This window comes from Alligator mississippiensis, chromosome 3 (assembly GCF_030867095.1).
Source record: "Alligator mississippiensis isolate rAllMis1 chromosome 3, rAllMis1, whole genome shotgun sequence".
Classification (NCBI taxonomy): domain Eukaryota; kingdom Metazoa; phylum Chordata; order Crocodylia; family Alligatoridae; genus Alligator; species Alligator mississippiensis.
In genome coordinates, this window is record NC_081826.1 from 63547631 (window position 1) to 63573033 (window position 25403).

Here is a 25403-nt window from a genome sequence, read left to right on the forward strand (position 1 = left end):
AATTCTCTCCATGGATAACTTTTGGCTAAAGACTAACATTTTGAACTAGCAAAGCAATCAAATTCTGGAAAAGCCTTTTGATGGGAGTAGGAGAGGTAAAAAAAATGGATCATACGCGCCCTTTCATAAACTGCTGGAACATAGTCTTAAATCTATTTGCCTGTGACAACAAGAGCTTGGACTCTGACCCAGGATGTCCATTTGAGCTCCTGTGCTTCCAAGTATATGCAAGTCATCAGATGACAGTTGAAATTGTTTGCTAATGAAGTTACCCATTACAAGGTGTAGAACAATGATTCCCAGCCAGATTGTGGTGATATCCTGAGGTGCCCTGAGATCCTTTGAAGGGTGACGGGAGGTGTGATTAAACAGAAGTGCAAGCTACTGTTGTCCTGGCCTGATTGATTCTTCCACTTCCACTGTCCAGCCCCACTGCAAGCAAGTATGCACTATGGCATATACTTATTCTTTCTTTTACTTTTGCTTAGTGATTCCAACACTATACTTCTGCTTTGGTGTTTCTCTACAATTTGCAAAACTTCTACTGGATATGGTTGATCATTAAACCCACCCAAATTAAATCAGTTCTGCTTTATGTACCCAAAAGTGACCCAACCAATTTAAAGTCTCTTGCCCATCTGTTTAATGATGGTGGTTTCATAATTCATGCTTGATTCGTGTACCCAGTTGGAGTTCATTTGCAACCTTGGCTTTCCTAGTTTGCTTCCTGTAGGTGTGGACCAGTGCAGCATACTCCTCCTTAGTGGTGTTTCCTGTCTTCCTTTATTAGCCTCTCTTTTTTGACATAAGAGGTCCATAAGTTCCCTTTTGAGCCAAGTGGGTTGTTGAGCCCTTTTACCACCTTTTCCTATGGGTTGGGATGGACTCCCCTTGTGCTTCTAGGATCCTTAAGGAGCAACCACTCATCATGAACTCCCCTCCCTGTGAGATCGTGGCCTCAAGAACAAGCCTCCTGAGCTTATGAGAGTCACCTTTCTTAAAGTCGAGGACTACTGCATTGCTGGCTAACTTGCCAGCTTTGCACGATAGATAGTGACAGTGATCAACTTGTGGTCACCCAGCCTTCCTTCAATTCTTAGGTTGCTTATTAGATCGTCCCCTTTCACCAGAACCAGGTCCAGTAGCGCCTTACCTCTTGTTGGCCCATAAACTTGAGACAGAGTTCATCCACGTACGTAAGGAAGCTTTGAGAGCAATTGGATTTGGCCGAGTGCTCATCCCATGAGATGTTTGGGTAGTTGAAGTCTCCCATAACAACCATGCACCAAGAGCGTGAAGCCTTGGCGAGTTCCCTGGCAAATTCATGGTCATATGGTATTGTGTAACCTAAAATCCCAGTAACACTGGCTTTAAATTCTGAGGTCGACATGTGGCTTTCTAATGTCCTGTGACTTGCTTGTGACTCAAAAGCTCTAATTTTGGTGCCTGATAAAGGTTGTTGGAATGCCACCAGTGTGTGGAAAGACCTAAAGCTAAATGCTCTTAAATGTTCTTATTGCTTTTTTTACTCCAATCTCTGTATATTGGAAATAATCCATTCTTGCTACTGTTTTGTCTTTCCTTTCAACCCTCTAGTTTTATCCTGTGTTCTATTGTGTATTCCTACTGCCTGCTTCCGTGCCCTTTTACCTATTCACCAGTTTTTCATTGTTCTTGTTTTGTGTCTCTTTAATAGATACAGAAATATAGAGGCTCAGGACTGGTGACTAACATGTGAAGGATCTCCAGAGGGCAAATACAAGCACAATCATTTTCTATCTGAAGCCTTACCACACATACAACTTGGGTAGAGTTAGGTTCACCTCTTCATTATCTCTTGGGTAGTCCTCAGTGCGAGAAGCGTGAAGGTGTTTGTTATATATTTGGCTGATACTTTATTATGGTGTCTGCTAACCAAAGCATGTAGTAGAATAACTGACTGGGAAGTGTGGTGGATAGTTATCTATTTGTAATAAATAAAGTATGGAGAACTAGTTAGCCTTGTTAATCTGAAGTTGGGGTAGGGTGGCATCCTAGACTAATTTGTTCAGAAAGGAGTAAGATAGCCTACTTAATCAGATGCTGGCACCTAATGAAACATGGTTGTTGCACACTCTCCCTATGTGTACATGAGCAATGGTTTTCAGTAATTTTTTTCATTGTATATCCTCTCTTCCTGCTAAATATTTCAGCTCAAACCCTACACCTGATGCATCTTTGCATGTTCGTTTCTTGGGAACTGCTGACATTGATGTCAGCATACCCCTAGTGGTATGCATGCCTGAGTTTTTTAAGTGAAGTCTAGAGCAGGGGTGGGCAAAATATGGCCCGTGGGCTGGATGCGGCCCACTAGCTGATTGGATCCGGCCTGCAGGCAGGCACCCACCAATTAATTGTACCCAGCCCTGCCAGTGGCTGCCCCTTCAATGCACTGTATGGGGCCGAGTCCTGCCCAGGGTAGAGTGTGCTGTGCTCCCAGCCTCTGCCGCTACCAGGCACAGCTTCTGAGCAGGGCTAGTGCTGCTGCCACTGCCCAGGGAACTGGTGGGCTTCCCCAGCCTCCAGCAACTCCTCGTCCTAGTCCTGCTGCAGTGCTCCGGGCAGCAGGTAAGGAGAGGAAGCTGTAGCCCTGAGGGGAGTATAGTGGGCTCTGCCTGCACCTCACTCTGGTTTTGCTTCTGCCAGGCTGGGCAGCACGTGGATGGGAGGGGGGAAGCAAGTTGGCTGCTCACAAAGACCTGCAGGACAGGCACAGGACAGCTAGGAGGGGGGAACAAGCAGAAGCCAGTGTGCACTTGATGCAGCCCCGTCGGGTAGGCACATGAAAGAGAAGCAGCAGCAACATCAGCAGGAGCCAGCACTGGCTCTGCTGCAGCCCTGCTGGCCAGGAGTAGGACACAGATCAAGACAGTTGGTGGTGTGAGGCTTGGCTCCCTGCCCCACTCCCTTCTTGCAGGGGCTTCTCTTGCTGCCTGCTGGTGGCAGCTGCTTTCCTGCCCTTTGCAGCGCCCTGCAAGCCAGGCAGGCAGTGCGGATCCCCTTCCTTCCCCAGCAGAGGGGCTGCCCCAGCAGTTCCTGCCCCAGCAGAGGGGCTGGGCTGAGCCACATTGCAAAGAGCAGGCAGGGGGTAAAAGCCCCCACATACATACACCCAACCCACGTGCACCCACACACCCCCTCATACACTCCACCCCCCACCATCCATATCCCACACATACCCTGACCCCCACTGTACACACACCAGATCCCCTCATCATACCCACACGCACCCAAGTCCTCCCCCACACACGCATCCAAGTCTCCCACATCCCCCCCACACACACACACACGCACACTCACCCTGCCACTCCTCCGCAATATACAAGCAACCCCCCAAGGAGTACTTCCTGGGCAAGAGGAGAGACTTCCAGTGGCAAAGGCCAGAGGTTATGGGGTGGACTTCTGGTCACAAGATGGCAACCATCTTTTCTATTTTTTAAGCCTGGTTATTAAGTTTATGGAAATTAATTTAGAACTTTTGTGCTAAGATTGTAAGGAAGCGCTTTTGACCAACTGATTTCTTTCTTCTAAGTGACTTTTTTTCTTTTTATGAGACTTCTGATTTGCTTTTAAAAATTGAAGTAAATTTACAAATAGTTGAAGACTAGCTTTTTTGTTCTGTAGAAGGTAAAGAGGGGAGGTAATAACATGAAAGAAGTCACTGCTCATTTCATACCTTAACTTCCCAAATACAGAAAATTGTTTTTTCCCTGTCTTCTATGTATCTATCTTTTTGGAGATAAAATTACTCTGATGAAAATACCAGCTATCTTGAGGCTTAGTTAACACTGTTTATGACCAATCCTATTGCTAAAGTTGGTATGGTGTAGCCCTGTTCCAGAAAAGCGTGCTCATTTGCTTTATGTAAACTGGTTCTGGAGGCTAAACAGAACTTATATTAATGGATTCAAACTGGATAAGCTGCACAAATCATAGATTATTTTCTGAAGAAAGCTGTAGATTTGGACTGCTTGTATCAAGCCATTCTGTCCAACACAGACATACCATCTTCCTAATAGTCAAAGGTAGCTTAAACGTAAGGGTTTAAATTTTTTTGCATTGTACTTCTAAAATTAGTAATCTCAGGATATGGCTAATAAGCATTACTTCTCAGTCTAGCTTCTTACATTTATCTTTTCTATATTTAAATTATGTATTTTAAAATGAACTTCTGTGAAACCTAACTGTGAAGACTTGAGACTTGTAAAGTAGTATTTATGTTGTCCTTCCTGCCTGTCATCTTCTCCTTACCTTATGCCTACCTTCTCTCCCTTTTCATGGCATTCTTTTATTTCTTCCCTGTTACTGAACAACATAATAATCGCTTTTCTCTGCTTATGTCACTCAGACTCTGTGGGCTGTATGGTCAGTGGGTGTTTATTATCCTGCCCTATTGCATTTAATTTTGTATGTGACAAAACACTCTGGCCAGGTCTGCTGCTACACATGAAGTCCTGTGGATGGAAGTGAAAATATGTAAAAACTTCTGTTTTTTGGTAAAGCTATCGGTAACAGAAGGGCAAATACTAGAGCTTGCCATGGAGAAAGAGGACCCAAGAAATGGATCCTGGAGTATGGGGTAAAGTAACAGAGTACAAATTTCAAGGGAAGTTTAAAAAGCTGTCACTTTCCTAGCAGTAAGAAGGCTTATATGATCAGATGCTTAGTAGCTAGAGACTAATACAGAAATGGAGCACAGCAGTGCCTTCCTTTTCCCAATATTAAGCAAACTTGACACTCTTTCCTTAACATGCAACTCTGTTCTTAGTGTATTAAACTAACAAAAATCAGTGTTATGTTAGTATAATTTTATCCTTATTACAAAACGGAATAGGGAGAGAGCTTTGGGGAAATGGAGCTTTGACAAGTTCAGAAAGCATTGCATGACTTCAAATGTCCTCTGAAACAATTTTCTAATGTTTCTTAATCGAGAGAACATTGAGGATAAAGTGTTTATATGCTTGCTATTAATGAACTTAGTGACAAGTGTTCATCTCTTTAGTAGGAATCTACAGATAGGGTTTTCTAACCAGACATGCATTTTTGCACTATTTATTTACTCTGCTTTTAGAGGTTTCAAAAGTGGAGAAACTTTAGGAAATCCATAGGCCTAAAAGAATATTTTTAGATATCTCTGAACATATTTAGAATGTGTATAAATCAGTACAATTATTTGTGGGGTTTTTTTACTCTTAGCATTACAGCCAATATTAGGATACATTGTCTTGAAAGATGATCAACCTTTAGCTTGCCTTTTGTCAATCGTTAACCTCTACTCTGTCAATCTTGATGTTCATTTTGACAGATGTCAGCATCTTCCCATTACAGGAAAGGTCATATCCTCCAGCTCTCTAATATAGCTTATTAATTTTCTCTTTTTAATTGCATTCTTTATGTTCATGTTAATTTTTTTAAACAAACTGTTCAACTGGGAAGTTAATAGTTTCAGTTAGTATCAGTGAAATAGATTTTTTTTTTTTTTGGTAAATCCCTCATTCCCTTTACAGAAAGGTTGTATAATGTTTGCTTGGAGAGCTATGCAGATGTGCAGAATTGGAAAATTGTACTTTTTAAAATTCTTCTGAATGCTATATTTACCCTATTTATTTGCACACAACTCGCATCTTTTCCAAAAATTAGCTGCTGAATATCAGAGTGAGTGCCTTTTTAAATGAGAAAATGTGGGGAACAGAGGGACTGATCCTGTCAGAGCCCCACTTGTTGAGCCAGGTGGACCCTCAGCAGACTTAGGTGTTGCTGGCTGCCCACCCAGCTCAGAAAGGAAGGCTGGGCAGTTAGGCTCAAGCAGGGGCAATAGCTGAGTGTCCAGTCCTGCTGCATCTGAACTGCCAAGCCCTACTTCCTAAAGCTGGGTAGGCATCACATGTTGTAGCTAGGACACGATCAGAGCACCCACAGGTTTCTGTCCTTCTCCTCCTCCCCCTCCCCCCCCCGCTTCTGTTTTCCTTGCAAAAATATTGTACTCATGGGTATTTTCAAAGAACGATATTTTCTTTATTCTGCCATCCAAAAAAAATGGTGTCGTATTCAGGGGATGGGAAGGCATGTGATTATGTGAGAAAATAGTTGCATCCATGAAACCAAGATGCTATCACTTTGTTAATGAATGATAGAAAAATGATAGAAAACAAAACATTCTTTCTTTAAAATGTTAGAAACAAAACATTATATTACAACTACCTCTTTGGTTTCTAATCAAAGGGAAATGACATAAATTGAAACTGAAGGTTTATTTTTTTTATTTATCGTATATAACTTTGATTAATATTTAGAATACTTTGGGGTTTTTTAGATGAAAGCTGGGGTCAGAGTTTTCGCCAAGTCTTCTTGCTCTGCCCCTCCTGAACATATAGGATCTTCACGCATATGGAATGTAGGTTTCTTCCTCCTGCCTCCCCCCCCCCACGTTTTCCCCCCTTTTTTTTCTTTTTTTTTCCAAACCTGCAATTGGAAGATAAGCTACGAAAATCAATTCTTTAATCCCTGATAATGCATAGGAAACTTCTAGTGTTTATGCTGTGATTTTTTTTCCCCACATGGTTTACGGTAAAGTAGTCTGCAGCGTGAAGCCCAATAAGAGCTATCACAGATATTTGCCTCATACATTTCATGGGCCATCAGAGTTAAAACAACCCTCCAACCCTACACAGAAATATTACAATGAGTGAAGATGAAGTAATTTTTAAATGATTTTAAAGATAACTTGTAAAGTGTAATTTTAATACAATGAAAAATTAGTTTTGTTGACAAGAGAATATCTTTAACTCTTAACATTGAGTCTGAAATGGGAATGCTGCACCTTTTTGCTTGAAGGCATCACTTCTGTCTGAGAGGCTCTGTTTGTAGTTGCCATGTATTCAGGGGAAAAATAGCATCTAAACATGTACCACTGCCTTTTAAAGGGTGCAGGTGATTAATAGCCTGCTAATAGATGGAAATTTTATTATACAGTTTTGCTGTTTACTGATAAAATACTTGTATCTATTTTGAAGGGGATATACTCTATATAGGGAGATGAGTAATGTTTTATGCTAGGTCGTTTTCAAATATATATATTTTTTAATTTATATATAGAGGTTTGTATAGGTCTTGATTTCGTTACGTTTTCCTCCACCTTTTTATATTTTGCTATGCGGTATTTTGGGCTAGGGCTGAATTATTCATACATGCTGAAATGATGTCCAGCACAAAGTCATTGATCTTGACTGGGGCACTGGGACCCTAATTTAAATGCTAATTAACTTTGAAACTATAGATATGTATCATAACTTAATGATTGTTTGCTGATTGCATCTTAAGTATAGACTTGCAAAGCCTGTTGTTTATGATAGTGCTTGCCACTTTAAACTGACGTTGGAATAAAATAATATTGGTCTGAATAGCCTTCCATCTATTAAATATAGAATTAAGTTAACTTTTCATATTACTGTTTTCATACCTATGTCTTTATGATCATTCTAATGCACGGTTTCATTTTTACAGAGGAAATAAAAGATGAAACAGAAAAGCAAAGGTACGTGACTTACTCTTTAATTAAAGAACAATACTACTTTGACAAAATGAACAGTGTTTGAGCTAAATAACATTCACTGTAATTTTGAACATTTCCATGGTCTCTTCTTGCAGGGTGTTCCTAGCATCTGTATCCCTTGCTTGGCATGGGAATTACGAGCGCACTGGGAGCAGTGGACAGAGTAGATTAGTACTGAGGGTCTGATGGATAGACTAGGACTGGTTGGGAAATAATTGCATGTGGGAGAGTGGGCAGGGGGAAGGCTGAGATTTGGAAAGGGAGCTAGGAGAGGGGTGTTTGGACGGAGAGCACAGATGGCAGAATTAACGTTCTCCAAGCATAGGGACTGGGGTTGGGATGAAGAAACAGAATTAGGACAAACTGGAGGGATCATGCATCTAGTCTTGCAGGTATGTTGGTGGAAGGGTCTAGTGAAATTCCTCTTCAAAAGTTAAAATGTAAACTAAGATTCCCGAGGTCAGAGATTTCTCTGCTGTCCACAAGTATCTGAAATGCACAGGTAAACTGAACATGCATTCTGATAGGATTATATGGTTCACGGGGCTTCCTGCCTGATTCATTGTACAGGATTGGCCATGCTCTGGGAATAAATCAGGGTTGTATTGTGATGAGTATTTGCTTGAGTGCTACATAAACTGGAACATGTGTAATGAAGTAAGCTGGAAAAGAGCATGTTCTCATGGTTTAAACAAATGAATGCTGTCTTGGAGGGTTTGGGTTCTATCCCTGCCACTGCTATAGGGTTCCTGTATGGTGCTAGTCAAATTTTTAACCTTAATTCTTGTAGGTAGCTAGTAATTGTGCCCTTCACTTTTTTCTGGGTACCTGACTTCTCAGGTCTCTCTTTTTTTTTTTAGTAGTTCTTAATACCCTGAAATAAGCATTTTGAAAGCTAACAAGGCTTTTATAATGCCAAATACTCTGGAAAAAATTAGACCCACGATTTTTCTGTTTGGGCATCTTAAATTGGATAATTCTGACCTAAAGCTTTGTGCTTCAGTTCCTCTTGGTAAGATGGAAGTAATCATCTCACAGCAGTGTTGTGAAAAGAATTCATTGATTTTCATGGAGAACTGAGATTCCATGGTGAGGAACACCACAGCAAAGTGTGGGGGGGGGGAAGTAGTAACTTATCTTCATATAAAGCTTTGACTGGTTTGTAGCAAATAGATTATATTATAGTAAATAGGAGTGCACATTGAGCAATAAGAAGGAAAAAAAATACTGAATAGTTACTTATTTAGTGAGTATCATTTATCCTGTCCAGTGAATTGAGACAGGCATCGCTTAGAAAAATAGCCATGATGCATAAGGGAGCCAAATCAGAAAAGTGCACGCAACCTTGATTCTGGCATTTCTGAACTTCACAGTGCTTCACCTTTCAGCCTTAACATTTTTTTTTTTAACACAGGGATTTTGTTTTGGGGTTTTTGTATAATGTAATCACTTACTGTGATCAAGCATTTTTCTAAATAGATACAGTAGAACTGAGATTCTTCATAACCCTTCTGTAAGACGAGGGTTTGTGAAATAGCTGGAGGTGCATATAGCTGCAGGAAACAGCTCTGTGGGACCACAGCAGTGATTTAGCTGTTTACCACAGCTTCTATTTCAAAGAATATGCAGGATTGCTGATGAGCTCCAGCTGATCAGAAAAACAGTGCTTTTCAAATAAAAGTCGAAGCAGTTGGTTTCACTTCACCAATTCTTTACAGATTGCAAACCACTCAAAGTTCTGCTTATTATTTTTTAATCCTCAGACATATCTAAAGGATCTTCTTCAACAGCCATTATTGCTTTGGAGGACCAGTTATTCAGGGGTGTGGTAGGGAGAGGGGGATACATGACAGTACCCTGTTCCTACCCAAGGGGCCCTTTCTAGAGGGAGAAAACCCTCTAGGTACCATATTTACTCAATTCCAAGATGGTTTCCTCTTCCCTATTTTCAGCATGGGGTTGGGGGGAGCCTCTCATCTTGGAGTCTGAGTACAAAGGGCAGGGTGGGAGGAGCAGCTGTGACCCTGACCTCTAGATAAGTCGATCCTTGAGCTGCTGCTACTGGTGCCCCTCTCCACTGTCTCTGCACCACCTGCCCCTTTCCCCACCTCAGCTTGAGCCGTTGCTCACCCCCCCACTCCACCTACACTGCTTACCTATAGGGGATGGGGTGGTGCTCCATGCCCCAGGCTGCAGTAGGTACTGAGCCTGCTGGACCAACGGTGAGCTGGGGTGGGCAGCGGGCAGGAAGATGGGAAGGGGGACAGGGGCCTGAGGCTGCAAGTAGGGGACAGAAGTGATGCGGGGGGAGTGTGGGTGGGGGACAAGGCTGAAGAGGGGGTCTGGCACAAGAGGAGGATAAGTGGTGGTGGCAGGGGGCAAACTTCCTACCTTCCAGCATCTGCCTCCCCCTACTGCCTGTCCTCCACTGCCTGCTTCTTTATTTCTTCCTCGATTGCATCCCCTTCCACCACTTGCCCCCCACTGCTCCTCCACTGCCTGACCACCTATCACTGCTTTCCTTGATTTAGTGGTGGTGAGGACAGAATCTATTTCCAATAACTAGATTCAATACATGAAAAATTATTACAAATGTATAAGTTTGCCATGTATAGAGTCCTAACTACTGAGGAATCATCTTAAATTCAGAGTTGTCTTGTATGCAGGTAAATACAGTATTTCAGAGTGCTAGGTCAGATGAATCTTTTTTTTCTTCATTTTAAAATTCTATATTTAGCAAGTATGATTATCCTTTTAACTTTTTCACTTTGAGGTATTTCTATCGCACTAATCCACTGCTGGGTCAGATCTCATCCTAAAACCAATTTAGGGAAACCAGGGGCAAGGAAAGTTTGCCCTTCTCCTTAGCTATTCTAGGCTGCATTGAAAGTAAGTTTTTGTCTGTTGGAAGAACCTGCTACAGTGGTTCTCAACTGGGATACTGCAGTAAGAGTGGCCAGGCAAAACTGCCCAACATGGTCCCCTTGAATTAAGGCGCTCTCATCAACCTAAACAAGTCAATAAATCTTCTTCATGGTTCCTGATCTGGTGTCCCCTGTACTCCTCCTGGAAACAGGTATGGGTGGAAACATCCCATCTGCTTCTGTTTCTAAAGGGAGTGTAGGAGGTGCTGAACAGGTAGAGTTGTACAGCATGAAGCAACTCCTGTGTGCTTTAGGCTGATTGGAGAGCCCTGATGCAGGAGGAACGTATGCATGTGGCACTGCCCTTCCCAAGCTGGATTTGGAACAGGCATGAAGGGGCAGTTTCATTTGAAGGTAACAGAACTTGACTGAGAAGCACTGATGCAGCGCAAACCATGGTTCTGATGGGTGTGCTGCTACATTCAAAAAAAAGTGGAGGTGGGGGTCCCATGATCCTGAAAAGGTTGAGAACCACTGCTGTAGTGAATGAAAGATGCTGTGTTCTTCCCAGGAGCAGTGCTGAAAAACAAAATTTTATGCTGTAACTAGTTTCCAAAATCCATTATAAACTGTTTGGTCTGTATCAGTTGTCCTTATGGCCAGCTTCAGCCCTCATTCATGGCAACCTCCATTCGTTTTTGTTGTTAGCTAACTATGAACCCTGAAGCTTCCTAGATATCAGCAGGAACAAAGGCATTCTGGGGGCTGGGTCCCATTCAAATGCTAAAGGCATGCATTGAAGCAAGCTCTTCCTTCCCACTAGGGGTAGGGACAGAAATTACTCATAAACCTATATAAATAATTGGAAACTGGTTCAAATCTGTAACGCAACAGAAGTTCAGCCCACATAAACCACTTTCAAAATGGCCAAAACCAGTTTAAAACAAACCTGTATGGATGTAGTATCAGACTTAACTGATTTAGGTTAAATCCATTTATTGAACTTGTCCCAGATCCCCTTGGGATTCAAGTTTTAACTCTCAGTCCCCCAGCATCCCAGGATGCTTTGTACCTTCCCTGCAAACCCCCCTCGCAGGGTGGGCTGACTGGCCTTGGCCCATGTTGGCTGGCCTTGGCCCACACTGTCTTGGCCAGGCAGGGAAGCATGCTCTAGTGCCTTCCAGCTTCTGACCTGGGCCACTGCAGGCATGTGGCTGCATTTCCAGAAACAAAAGCGATTGTCTGTTCACTTGCTTATTAGTGTAAACTGTGTATAGATTGAACCAACCTGTGAAGATTGAATTGATTCAGCCATGGGCTTTTTGACTGTCTGTACTTAGCCTAGGAGATGTGCGTAGAAAGTGTGAAGACATGCTAGTCGAGCCTAGCTGAAGATCATATCTAGAGAGGAGTGGAGCATCTTTTTGATTATTCAGCTTGCTTTTTAAGGCAACTACTACACTTCAAGTAGTAGAGGTTTCAAGACTTTTACAGCAAGTAATCCTGAGCATATCCTTCATTTTCTGAGGTCCCACTTCTGTGACACATGCCTACCATGCTGTGCAGAGAGGTTCACTGGGATTTTTTTCCATTTTGAGTTATCCACACTTCTTTTTCTTTCCAGTGTGGTTTGATTGTGCCTGAGATCTGAGCTAGACATGCAGTCTGTCATTTGGCAGACCATCTGTACCTTTCAGAGTCCTACCAGAGGTGGAAAAAGATTCTGATACCCACTCCAGAGGGCAGGCCTGCCAAGCAGGTTGAAAGAGGGTTACTAGATGGTGCAGAGTCCTTCCTTCCTCCCCCCCCCCCCCCCCCCCCCCCCGGTCCCCCAATTTGGTATGCTCTATTTGCATTCGGAAGAAACACATTTATCTCCAAGCCAGCAAGAGCAACTGGAGATTTACTGTTGCAGTCAGTTAACATGCCTGATGCAAAAAACAAAAATACCCTTTCCAGGTCAAACTGATCTCTACATATGTTGAAATCATTAATAAAGTTATAACTGCTTTTGGAAAGTTACTTTCTTGTTGTGATTCTGGCAGTAGTAAAATCACAAGAAAACGAATATTGTGATAAAGAAATCTTCTATCTGGACACTTAAAACAGTCTAATAGTCAAATTATTCTCTTTAGTCCCCCTCATGGAGAAGCAAAGCCTGGATCAAGCACTCTTCCACCTGTGAAATCAAAGACAAGCTTTATTGAAGCGGACAAGTACTTCTTGCCGTTCGAATTGGCATGCCAGTCTAAGTGCCCCAGGATTGTTAGTACATCTCTCGATTGTTTACAGGTTTGTATGGAATTAAACTTCTAACTGTACAATAAAACCTTGTTTGGTTTGGAGGGGTAGGGACAGGTAAATATAAATAAGGCAGAATTTTTTTTTTATCTCTTCCCACTACTGTATATCCCATGGTTCCCCAAATCAAATTGAATATGATTCATCAGAGACGAGAGGAAAGGGTATGCAAGTATATAATTGAGAACTAAAACTAGTTAATTCTACACTAACAATAACATTAGTCCCAGTCTTCAACCTTGTATATTAATGTGCATATATAGAAGCCTAAACGTATTACAGAGTTAGTTTAAGACTACCAGAGAAACTTAGTTTTATACTCTAAGCAGACTAAAATATTTAAAGTTTGAGGCTTATAGTCCCAAAAAATGAAGTGTTTTTTGTTCTGTTCCCCACCCCCCTGCCCCCAATTCTTTCCAGCATGCAATGCAGATTAAATTTGGTCCTGTAATGTATTTTCAGAACAATGGCAGAATTTTTTTCTGTAATCGGGCCACCCAGGAGAAAGGACTATGAACTCTGAACCCAGTGCATGTACTTACTTACGTCCATAGGCACATCCATATCTTGCCAGTTGACTGGCTTGGCTGCTTATCTACTCTATATTTTTAAAAGTAAACTTTTTTGTGAAGTTTTTTTTTTTCATATACCATATGTAAAATGGTAACTATCTGTATATCTGAGTCGCTCTCAGACTCCTGCTTAAAATTTTGTGAACTGTTTTTATTTGAATTGAACTTCATGGTAGGTGGTGCAGTTTGATAAAAATTGTACTCCTAAAGGCCCTTAAAATGAAATTTAGTGGGATTTTAGATGTGTTGTAGTGGTCTCATTATCCTGTCTAATCGCAGTTGTGCCATAACGGATTCTATATATTCAGCTATGTGCTTTTGGTTTTTAAGCTTGCTTTATTTATCACTTTTTTTCTTTTTCCTCCAGAAACTTATAGCATATGGGCACTTGACTGGAAATGCTCCAGACAGTACAGCTCCAGGCAAAAAATTAATTGATAGAATTATTGAGACAATATGTGGCTGTTTTCAAGGTCCTCAAACAGATGAAGGGGTTCAGCTACAAATAATAAAGGTAATCTGTGATCAAACAGCTTCAAATGAATATATAATGACTAGAAATTGTGTGTGCTCTTGAAGATTGAAAACATTTATTTGGAAAGAGCATGTTAGTTTTTTACCTTCTTTACATACCAGCCAAGTTCTCTTTTCTAAGGTGTTTCTATTCGTAGCATGCTGAAAGTCTGTCTGTTTTCCCTTTCTCACCCACTGTCTCCTGAGAGGAGTCATAATTATGATGTGAAAAGCCTTGTACGCAGAAATCTGGGTGGAATTTCACTCAGTCTGTCAGCAGAGCTTTCTAATTCTATGAAGGAATTGTTTCAAGTGACATGGCACTTGCTCCCAATGGGGTCTTTTTATAATTAAGGATTAATCAGATATAAATATGCATAATTATCATTAAGGTTAGCGACCAGTTCTTACTGTGGTAGTTTTGGCCTGTTATGTCATTGACCTGTGCTTGCAGGAGATCTTGGTTTTTTTTTTCTTTTCAAGGCTGATATGAGCCTTCAATGCACTTTCCATAAAGAGAGGTTTTCAGGGGGTCTCAGTTTTTTTTCTCATCACAGTAATATTCCAAAAGATACTACTGATAGTGGTATTGAAAGAGGTCATCATAACATGTTGCTTTGATAATAGGCTTGATATGTTGTTTTTTAAGAACAGTAACTAAGGGGACAAAAGAATAAGTAATGTATTGTATAGAAGTTAACTAATAGTTGTTTCATGCATAAGTATCTGCTAGTGTTGACATTGCTTACAGGGTCAGAACAGCTCATTCTGCCATAAGGGAGAGAGCTTTTTTTTTCCCCCCTGTTCCCTTTCAGTAATTTCTACCTTGGTTTTTTGGGTTGTTTTTTTTTTTTGGGGGGGGGGGGGGGGGGTTGGTTTTTGGGTTTTTTTTAGACTTCTCTGGTTGGACTGTTTAAGGTTCTCTATTCTCCTTGGATAAAAACATGATGATTTTCTATTGCTACTTTTAACTTGGATTATTAGTTTAATTTTTTTTAGTAATTGGAACCTGTTGACATTCTTCATATGGTAGTATGAAGCTGTTCCCTTTTTGTTCTGGATTTTTCTTTCTCCTTCAGTGAGTGTTTATCAGTTACCTACGCATCAGGCTTGTTTTACTAGGGGTAAGGAGGAATTCAAGATTTATCTGAGACATTCATCACATAGGCAGGCACGCATACACATATTCACACGTACCCCCTCCTCCCCCACCGTCTCGCTCCGTCTCTTCTCCCTCCAAAAACCCCCACCTTTATCAGAATCTAAAGAAGAGAGTTGGAACTGGACAAAAAATAGATGTATAGGTTGATGTGATATTTTTCATCTCTGCTGGGTGTGTTGTTTTGTGTATTGGGTAGTAGGGGGGTGCACTGTTGTTGTTGTTGTTTTGTGTTTTAAGATTTTCTTGGCCGATACCAATAGCCAATTATTAAACAGCCATGTCAGCCGATATCAATTCTATAGCCAATATTTAATATATTTAGTGCCATTTCTAAGCATAGGGATGCTGATACAGGAGACATGGCAGCACTTTAATTAGAGTGGCTCTTCCCCCCCGCCTTCCTCCCTCCCTGGCCCTGCTCCTTAAAGGCGGTGGAGCGCTGCTGTGATGGCAGGGATGGAGTGGGGGCAAGGTCAGCAATGCTGACCGGGGGAGGGAGGCCCTTCTCCGCCTGCCCCTGCTGCTTCCCTTCCTGCTCCTGTGAGGGTGGCAGTGAGGTTAGGGTTAGCAAGCTGCCTGTTCTTCTCCTCCACCTTCCCCCCCCAAGTCATTCTTGACAAGCAATTTACTAGTATTTGATAATAGGAAATTTATTTAACGTGTGAAAGTAAATGTTAGAAGAGCCTAAAAGGAAATTGGTGTGGAGTTCATAAGTAAATATAAAACAACGAAATTAGGAACTGATCCCTGAAGACTTCTACACTCTTTTTCTCTCTTCAGTTCTATCTTTGCATAATCTCTAAAACAAAAAATGCATTGTTTTAGTAACAACTAAATAGCAGCTGGAAGTCCTAGATACAGAGCTAAGTACTGTACAAACTCAAGAAAAGGCCAATTTGTGACTTAAATAGCTTATAACCTTTCTGACAAGAGACATCAGATAGGACAAGAGAACATTTAATATTGGGTTAGCATGATAGGCTGCAGGTTAGACTGCTTAATCCTTGTCATGGATTTTTTTGTTTTTGTTGGCATTGGGGTAAAGAAAAGTTTAAAGACGGGTAATGAGGTAACTTTGTGCAGTTTGTGTAGAGTTTTTTTTTGTTCAAGCATATAAAGGACAATGGAAGTATGTTTGAAATAATAAAAAGTGACTTGGGGAGGCTGGCATCTTGGCCTTAGATGTAGGGGTAGATAAGTGGAAATTGAAGGCAAGTGCCTCGTTTGACATGATAAAACAAAGTCAAGTGAGCGATACAAGGAGGTAGTGATACTAGGAAAACAGTTTTTGCAGCAGCATTCTGAGTGAGTAGGAGCTGGGCACAATTGCCTGTGACAAGTGAAGAAAAAAAGCTCTTGTAATAATTGAGACATGACAGTAGAGCCTGTACAACAATTTGTCTGTAGAGGTTCAGTAAACACTTAAATTATTTCCAAAATCTAAGATTCCAGACATAACTTATGTGGGATGAATCAAAGGGAAATCCAAATTAAGGATGGACAGGCAAGATGGCAGTATTATCCGTAGTATTCAAAGGGAGATGTAAGAAGTAGGATGTACAATCTGGAGGTATTTTTTCGATCTTTTTTTTATCTTTTTTTTCCCAGCTCTTTAAGTTAACAGCTAGATATCCACAAATACAGGCAGTCATTAACTTACAACATTTTGAGTTAAAAACGTTTTGCACTTACAGCACTTACAAATTGATGCCTTGTTTCAACTTTGACGTCAGTTTCGACTTTACAATGCTTGATCCAGTGCAACGCCACTCCAGCGAATAAGTTGGCTGCGTTGCTCATCTCCCTGGAGAATATCTGTCCAAACTTCCTTGGACACTTTCTTTAAGAAAGCAGCCAAGACTCCAGAAAAACCTACAGCCAAGACTCCTGAGAAGACTCCAGCCAAGAACCCTTCAAAAAGTCCAACCAAGATCCCTTCAGAAAGTCCAGCAGTCACCTCAAAGTAGTCCTTCCAAATCAATATGATTGCTATTTACAATATGAATACATTAATGCAGCTATATTACTTATCTATAATTGATCAAGTACAAAATTCTGGGGTATTTTTGGTGAAAATAGGGTATTGGGCCTTGGTTCAGGAACCAATCCCCCATTTATAACATTGTTTCTTATGAGAAAATTGGTTCCGAGTTACAATGTTTTGACTTAAGACGGGGTTTTCAGGAACCAATTGTTTCATAAGTCTGAGAACTGCCTGTATGAGTCATAATCTTAGTTCAGGCAGCACATCTGAATTTAGAGAAATGATCTAAGAGGAATCTACCTAGAGATGATAGTTGAATTTCTGCTTGCAAATGAAATTACTTGGGTGTATATAGAGCAGAGGTCACCAACCAGTCTGGATCGTGGAGTCTCTGACAGTTTCTCTCAGTCTGGGGGAGCTGAGTACCCGCACGAGATGCAGAGCTGCAGCTGCTTCCGGAGTGGTGCGATGCCGTGTGCGTCCTACTGTTGGGCTGAGCCACACCTCCTGTGCCAGGGCCGGGCCAGAGGAGTGGGATGATCCCCTGCCATGTCCCCTGCTGCTAAGTGAGTGGGGCCCTGGCTGGGCCTAGTGGTGGGAGGATTGGAGCCTGCCACCAGGCAGGCAGGGGGCTCAGCTCAGCCCTGCAGCAAGACACACATGGCATTACACCAATCCTGGGGCAGCTATAGTAGGGCTTGGGGTACAAAGCCCAGCACACAGTGGCAGCCACCTCTGCCCCACACACAGATTGAGGGGGCATGTGCCCCCTGGTCCTTTGCCAGGGTGTGTGCAGTGGTGGTGCTGCCGCGCCCCCCTCCCCACCCAGCATGCATGCCTGGATGAGCCACATGGGCTCGGATCCTCCCACCACCTGGCCCAGCCAGGGCCCCACTTCTTCCTCACAGTGGGAGCCTCAATCTGCCCCACCCTGTTCCTGGCCCCTCAGACTGACCTGCTGGGTGAGAGGAGGGAGGGTAGAGCCTGGGCTGCATTTTAATTCAAAATGATCTGCTTAAAAAGGTTGGAGACCACTGATGTAGAGAGAATGTACCTAGCAGTCATGTAGCTACAAAGTAAAAGGAACCAGCAGCACTGCTTCACTGCCTAGACTCTGGCCAATGGGGAATCTTATGCCATAATGTTGAACCAAGGAGCAGTGTGGTGTATCCATCTTGTAAGTGAAGCAAGGCAAACAACTGTTTCTCCTCCTCAGTGAAGAATCTTGTTAAACTCTCTACTTGTGATCCTGATTTAAATCCTGGGTAATCTATCTGGAGTGTTATTAATCTTCCCCCCCCCCCGCCACCCCTTATTCTGAGTCATTGTGACTTCTGCGCCTGAAAACTGAACAAGAATCAGATAAACTCTGCTGTACTGGAATCTAATTTAAAAAAAAAAAATCAGACTTCTTTTTATAATACCCAATTCTTCTCTAGTAAACTAGAACTGGAAATTATACAGCTGCTCCTTTGTGTCTCAAACAAAGTACTGTATAGTACAAAAGAGGAGACATGCTCTTTACTCTGAAGTTTAAAATGCTAGCGAGTGTGAGAAGGCTTCCTTCAGTTCTGAGGAGCCTTAGAACAGTGTTTCTCAAAGTGGTGGTCCGCGGACCAGTGCTGGTCCGTGAGCCACCAGTCGCTGTTCTGCAGCGAGTTGCCAGGAAAGAAAGAAATATCTTTTCAGAAGCATAACATTGATATGTCATAGTGCCATGGTTCGTATGTTCCAACACTCCAGGTGACGTCACGTCGTGCGAGGTGAGGAAAGAGAAAGAAACAGCCCGTTGCACATTTGCGTAGCACTGTTACATGCAGTTGCTGCCACCGGCTGAACTGGGCACTGGTCCCTGGCCCACTGGAAAAAAGATTGCCGGTCCGCCACATCAGGTATTTTGAGAAGCACTGCTTTAGAAGACCTTATTTGAAGGAAATCTGTGCTCTCACCTTGGTAAAAGGGAGATGCAGAGAAATCGCATCACGCCAGTATAGAAGTTTGTTAGGAACAAAAAATCCCAAACCAATACGTATTATGAAGGTGTATGCTGTGCAGATTTGCCTACTTCTCAGTGATACCTAAAGAATTTCTCTCTTGCACCTGGATAATATTTGTTTAATTTATTTCAAAATGCAGGCAGGGGAGAAGAGGAGGAGTTTCACTTTATGTAAAAGCTGTATGATTGCTCAGAGCTCCTGTGTGAAACCGGAGACAGGCGTGTTGAAAGTCGCTAGGTTAGGGTCAGGAGGGAGAGCAACAAGGGTGACACCATGGTGGCTGTCTACTATAGTAGGCCACCAGACTAGAAGGTAAATGAGGCTTTCTTCAAACAGCAGAAGTTTCCTGATGACAGGTCCTGGTTCTCATGGGGGACTTCAGTCACTCTGACATCTGCTGGGAGTGCAATACAGCAGTGCACAGGCAATCCGGGAAGTTTCTGTAGGCTGTTGGGGACAACTTTCTGGTGCAAGTGTTGGAGAGCTTAGGTAGGGGCCATGTTCTCCTTGGCCTGCTGCTCTCAAACGGACGAATTGGTGGGGAATGCAGAAGTGGGTGTGGCACCTTAGGCAGGTGTGACCACAAGATGATTGAGTTCAGGATTCTGAAGAAAGGAGGGAAGAAAAGCAATACATTTAAGATCCCAAGCCTCTGAAAAGCAGACTTTGACTCGCTCAGAGAACTGATCCCCAGGATCCTCTGGGAGGCCAGTCTTGGAGTCCAGGAGATCTGGTTGCTTTTTAAAGAAGTTTTGCCAAGGGTGCAGAAACAAACCATCCCAATGCTCAGGAAGATGAGCAAGTGTGGCAGAAGACCAGCTTGACTTAGCAGGGATCTATTTGGTGAGCTAAAACACAAAAAGTAAGCTAAAGAAGTGGAAATTTGGACAAACAACTAAGGAGGAATTTAAGAGTATAGCTCAGGCATGCAGGGATGAAATCAGGAAGGCCAAAGTACAACTGGAGGTGCAACTATCAAGGGACACGAAGGGTAAAAAGTAGGGGTGCACCAATTAAAGATTTTTTGGGGGGCCAACTAATTGACCAGCCATATCGGCCAATATTGATCCAATTGCCAAAATGCAGCCCGGCAGCGTGGAAAGTGGCATCCAGCTGGTAAGACTGTTGAGAGGGAAGGGGTTGGGGGAGGGACAGATTGAGGCCCCCCACAGTGAGGGAGGAAGTGGGGCTAAGGCAGGGACAGGCACTGCATGGCCAGGGCAGGGTATGGGACAGAGTTGTGGATGGCTCAGCAGGTGGGGGAGTGGCTTCTGCAGCTGTGTACACCCCTGCGTGAAGTACGGGAGGCATGTGCCCCTCAGATCTGTGCATGGGGTGAGGGCAGGCTGCCTGCTCAGAGTTGGGGGCTATGTCAGCCTCTTCCCAGCAGGTGGACTAGGCCAGAACTGCACTTGAGGCAGCTGGCAGTGGTGCTAGGAGAAGGGGCTATGGGAGGGGAGCTAAAGCCACCCCAAAATTCACTGTAGCCCCCCTTCCAGGAAGAGCCCAGGGCAGCCCTGGCCCCAAGCATGTAGTGGGCAGCCTGCTCTCACTCTGCACAGATATCTGAGGGGCATGTGCCCTCAATGCCTCTCCCAAGGTGCACGCAGCAACGGGAGCTGCCGTTCCCCCCCCTCAACTCTCACATTCCCCCCTGGACAAGCTGCCTGCAGCTCTGTCCTGTGCCCCACCCTGCCCCAGCTGCTGGGCTGCAGTCCTGGCAGCGTGCATGCACGTGACATTTATCAGCCCCTTTATTGGCCACATCAGCCAAAAAAAGATCGTTGCTGGTAATGTCAATTTTTTCCTTTGATTGGTGCTGATACAATATGGACCAATGTATCAGTGCACCTCTAGTAAGAAGACAAGGTTCCTTGGGTGAATTTGATATCTTTTATTAGACCAACCCAAATGGTTGGAGAATAGTTATTAAGCAAGCTTTCGGGTTCAAAAACCCTTCGTCAGGCTAAGGAAGCTTCAGCCTGACGAAGGGTTTTTGAACCTGAAAGCTTGCTTAATAACTATTCTCCAACCATTTGGGTTGGTCTAATAAAAGATATCAAATTCACCCAAGGAACCTTGTCTGCCTACGTCCTTAGACCAACACGGCTACAATCTAAACCCCTACCTCTAGTAAGGGGTTTCTTCAAGTATGTCAGCAACAAGATCAGGGAAAGTGCAGATCCCTTACTGAATGGGGGAGGCAACCTAGTGATGGAGGATGTAGAAAAATTTGAAGTACTCAATGCCTTTTTTACCTCAGCCTTTACAGACAAGGTCAGCTCCTAGACTGCTGCACCTGGCAGCACATTTTGGAGAGTAGATGAGCAGCCAACACTGTGAAAAGAACAGGTTAGGGATTACTTAGAAAAGCTGAATATGTACAAGTCCATGGGGCTGGACACAATGCACCCAGGGGTGCTGAGGGAGTTGGCTGTTGCAATTGCAGAGCTGCTGACCATTATCTTTTGAAAACTCATGGCAATTGGGTGAGGTCCTGGATGATTGGAAAAAGGCAAATATAGCGCCCATCTTTAAGAAAGGGTGAATCTAGGGAACTACAGACCAGTCAGCCTCACCTCAGATCCCAGAAAAATCACAGAGCAGGTCCTCAAAAGATCCATTTCTGAGCACATAGAGACAGTGCTGACCCTAGGGGCTCCAGGGCATATTGGACTGTGCGGGGGGAGGGAGAGGGGGAAGGCGAGCCAGCGGTGCATGGAGCCAGCGGCACGTGGAGTGGTGGCGCCCTTGGCACGTGCTTGTACGGTACTGTCCACGGGGGACCCCAAAGCACGGGGCCTGGGGCATACCACCCCCCTGCAAGGGACAGCTCTGCTTGGAGGAGAAGGTGATCAGGAACAGTCAGCATGGATTTACAGAGGGCAAGTCATGCCTGACTAAACTGATTGCCTTTATATGAGTTGACTGGCTCTGTGGATGCAGGGACAACAGGGGACATGATTTTAGTAAGGCTTTTGCTGCAGTCTTCCACAGCATTCTTGCAAACAAGCTAAGGAAGTATGGGTTGGATGAATGGACTGTAACATGGATAGAAAGCTGACTGGATGGTCAGGCTCTAGGGGTAGCAATCAATGGCTCAATGTCTAATTGGCAGCCAGTATCAAGTGGAGTGCTCCAGGGGTGGTCCTGGAGCCAGTTTTGTTCACCATCTTCATCAACAGCCTGGAAGATGACATGGAGTGCACCCTCAGCAAGTTTGCAGATGACACCAACCTGGGGGGAGTAGTAGATACTCTGGAGGGTAGGGCTAGGATTCAGAGAGCATGTCTACATGTGCATTAATGTGCTCTAATTACTGTGCATTAAATTTAATACCAGTAATAATGTGCACTAAACTTAGTGTGGTAATTGGGGCTACTGCACAATAGCACCAGTGCACATCCTTTAAGTGACACTAATGCACAGTAGACTAATTTTACTGCACCTTAGCATATTAGCATGGCTTTCGCTGTGACATTCTAATGCACAGTAGAATTAGTCTACTGCACGCTGTGTGTCGTAGATGTGCACAGAGAGAGCTAGACTAATTGGAGGATTTGACCAAAATAATTCTTACGAGGTTCAATAAGGACAAGTGTGAAGTCCTGCACTTTTGGATGGAACAGTCCCATGCACCAGGAACAGGCTGGGGACTGACTGGCTAATCAGTAGCTCTACAAAAAAGGACCTGGAGGTTACAGTGGACAATAACCTGAATGAGACCTATAGTAGGAGTAATTGGGAAGTGATTCTTCTCTATTTGGCACTGGTGAGGTCACATCTGGAGTACTATGTTCAGTTTTGGGCTCCCTACTACGGAAAGGATGTGCACAAATTGGAGAGAGCTCCTCAGAGGCAATTAAAATAGTTAGGGGGCTGGGGCACATGATTTTTGAGGAGAGGCTGAGGGAACTGGGCTTGCTTAGTCTAGAGAAGGGAAGGCTGAGGAAGGATTTAATAGCAGCCTTCAACTTGGAAAGGTGGTTCCAAAGAGGATAGAGTTAGACTGTTCTCTGTGGTGGTAGATGATAGAACAAGAAGCAATACTCTCAAGTTGCAGCAAGGGAAGTTTAGGTTTGATTATTAGGAAAAACCACATTCTAACTAGGCACTGGAACAGGTTACCCAGAGAGGCTGTGGAATCTCCATCCTTGGAGGTTTTTAGGACCTGTCTAGACAAAGCCTTGTGTGGAATTGTGTTGTGGATGGTTCCGCTTTGAGTAGGTGGTTGGACTGGATGACCTCCTGAAGTACCTTCCAGCCCTAATTTTCTATTGTTCTGTGATGGTGGAAATTTAACTTGTAGCCAATGTTTTTACAGTTTAATTCTGTGACTAACTTTAATACTGTGTTAAAGAAGTCCTGTGTTGTTTCGCCTTCCCAAAATATTGAGTGATGCTAGAATACATTTGAAAACCAAAAATAACAATTTAAGGTTCACAAGCATGCTACCTTTTTACTTTGCCCCTTAGGACTGGCAGTAGTCACTTGGAATTTTTCTTGCATTTCAGCTACACTTACTGTATTAAGTGTAGATTGTAGCTGTGATCATGATTTAAAGAGAGCTGCAGCTTTTTGATGAACATGGCATTACTGCATTGTGGTGTGAGATCTTTGTAATTTCCCCACCATGCTGGAGGAGGGAGAAGTATATAGGTGTTTTAAGAGATCCAGTAGGCCTCATTTTAGCACTGAATCTTGTGACTTATGTCACTAGCAGTGCACTGAAGTTGTGTTGCCATGAGGGTTGTTAGTCCTGAGAGATAATTAGATTGGTCTCATTTAGGGTAAAGGGAAACCATGGTTATTTTAAGTCATGTGGTCAAGAGCAGAAAGGTTGTAAAATTCTACAAGTGTGTATGTTGGGGGGACTTTCCTCCTTGCAGAGTAAGGTAAATATTTGAATGTAGAACATATTGGTACCTCTTTTTTTTTTTTTTTTTTTTAAAGCAAATTGAAACATCAGTATTTCCTTTGCAAGGCATTAAACTCTGTCACGTGTTCCATTTCCTGAATGAGGTATATAGACTGTAAATAAAAAAGAATGCATGTGTGGGGTACAGGTATATTGGAAGCATACACTAATGTGTTCCTTGATATTTGGTATCCTTTACACACATTGCAGACAGCTGACTGGAGGATTGCCTGTTTTCTTGGTTACCTAGGTAGCTTGTAAACCAAAGGTATCAAACCCATCCAGCCCTGCCAGCTGGATGAGGAGTGTAGGCCAGTCCATGGGCTGAATTGAGCCCATAGACCAGTTCTACATGCTAGAGCCAGAGCCAGCATGTCCCCCAGACTGGCTGTCCGTGCAGCGTATGAGCTGGCTGGCTGCATTTGCATATGTGCTGGCCCTGTGCTGCATATAGTGCCAGAGCCAGACCAGCACTGCATTCTGGATTTTGTAGGCCTGATCCAGACTGGCTCCGGATCCAGCAGGTCAGGCCTGGCCACCATGACCACATGTAGTGCATGTCCTAGACCAGCCCTATGCGCTGCATGTGGCACGCAGAACCAGGACCAGCATGTAGTGTGTATGGCTCTTGGTACCAGTCCAAGACCCACAGGCAGCACTGGAAGCCAGACGATAAGACTGTGAATTTTGTCTGGCCTGCAAGCCATACCTTTGACACCCCTGTTGTGAACCAAGCCAGTCCCCTGACTCAGTGTGACCTTTCACTTTAGCCAGTTCTATCCAGCCATCCTGTTGCCCCCCTTGCTTTTCACCTGCTTCTATTTTTTTTTTCACCCATCCACCTCACCCACATGGGTAGTATGCAACTTAATCTTCTTTGTTCTAAGGTCCAGAGGCTTTTCAGCTTTCTTCAGTTTGAGGTATACCCCAGATCTCAGCTCAGTGAGGAAGGAAAAGAGTTTCAAAACTTTTCCTACTGGGACAGCGTCACTGCAGATCCAATGAATGGACAAAATTATAATACTGACAGCCTTCTTCCCTCTAATCGTCCTTGTTCCCTTGCTACTGAATTTTATGTCCCACTTCCTCCACTCTTCATTCAGATCCTATTGCTCCCTCGTGATCCATTCCAGAAGAGGTTTTCATCATTCCCAATCCCTTACTACAGCCCTAAGCCTCTCTTAAATTATACACGTGGATTTCATTATTTCATTCTAAATTAGCTTTCACCTTCAATATTTTCTGTGCTCGTGTTTCCCAAAAATACTTTCTTCTCTGCACTAGAGACCTATTATAGTAAAATTGCTTCCAGTCTTTCACAGAGATCTTCCAGGAGTCATGTTTGAACCTCTTTTGTCTTGGTGTAGTTCAAGTTCAGTGGCCACAATATAAACCCTTGAGTCACTTTAGATAATGTGAAAACTGCCTGACTGAAAGCTGTCATGGCTAGCTGGATATTCATATCATAATCCTTTTTGCATGGAGGTCTTTGGTACATGAC

At 43.3% G+C, this 25403-nt stretch overlaps 1 protein-coding gene across 2 annotated transcripts in view; it reads left to right on the plus strand.

The window, feature by feature from the left end:
• The window catches only part of ARFGEF1 (ADP ribosylation factor guanine nucleotide exchange factor 1), a 146822-nt gene that overhangs the window by 40888 nt on the left and 80531 nt on the right, over positions 1 to 25403 (plus strand). For both annotated transcript variants that reach the window (XM_059724005.1, XM_006261995.4), the window contains exons 2-4: positions 7543 to 7573; positions 12591 to 12747; positions 13696 to 13842. In XM_059724005.1, the coding sequence (XP_059579988.1) occupies positions 7543 to 7573; positions 12591 to 12747; positions 13696 to 13842 (335 nt within the window). The remainder of the gene's footprint in view (positions 1 to 7542; positions 7574 to 12590; positions 12748 to 13695; positions 13843 to 25403) is intronic.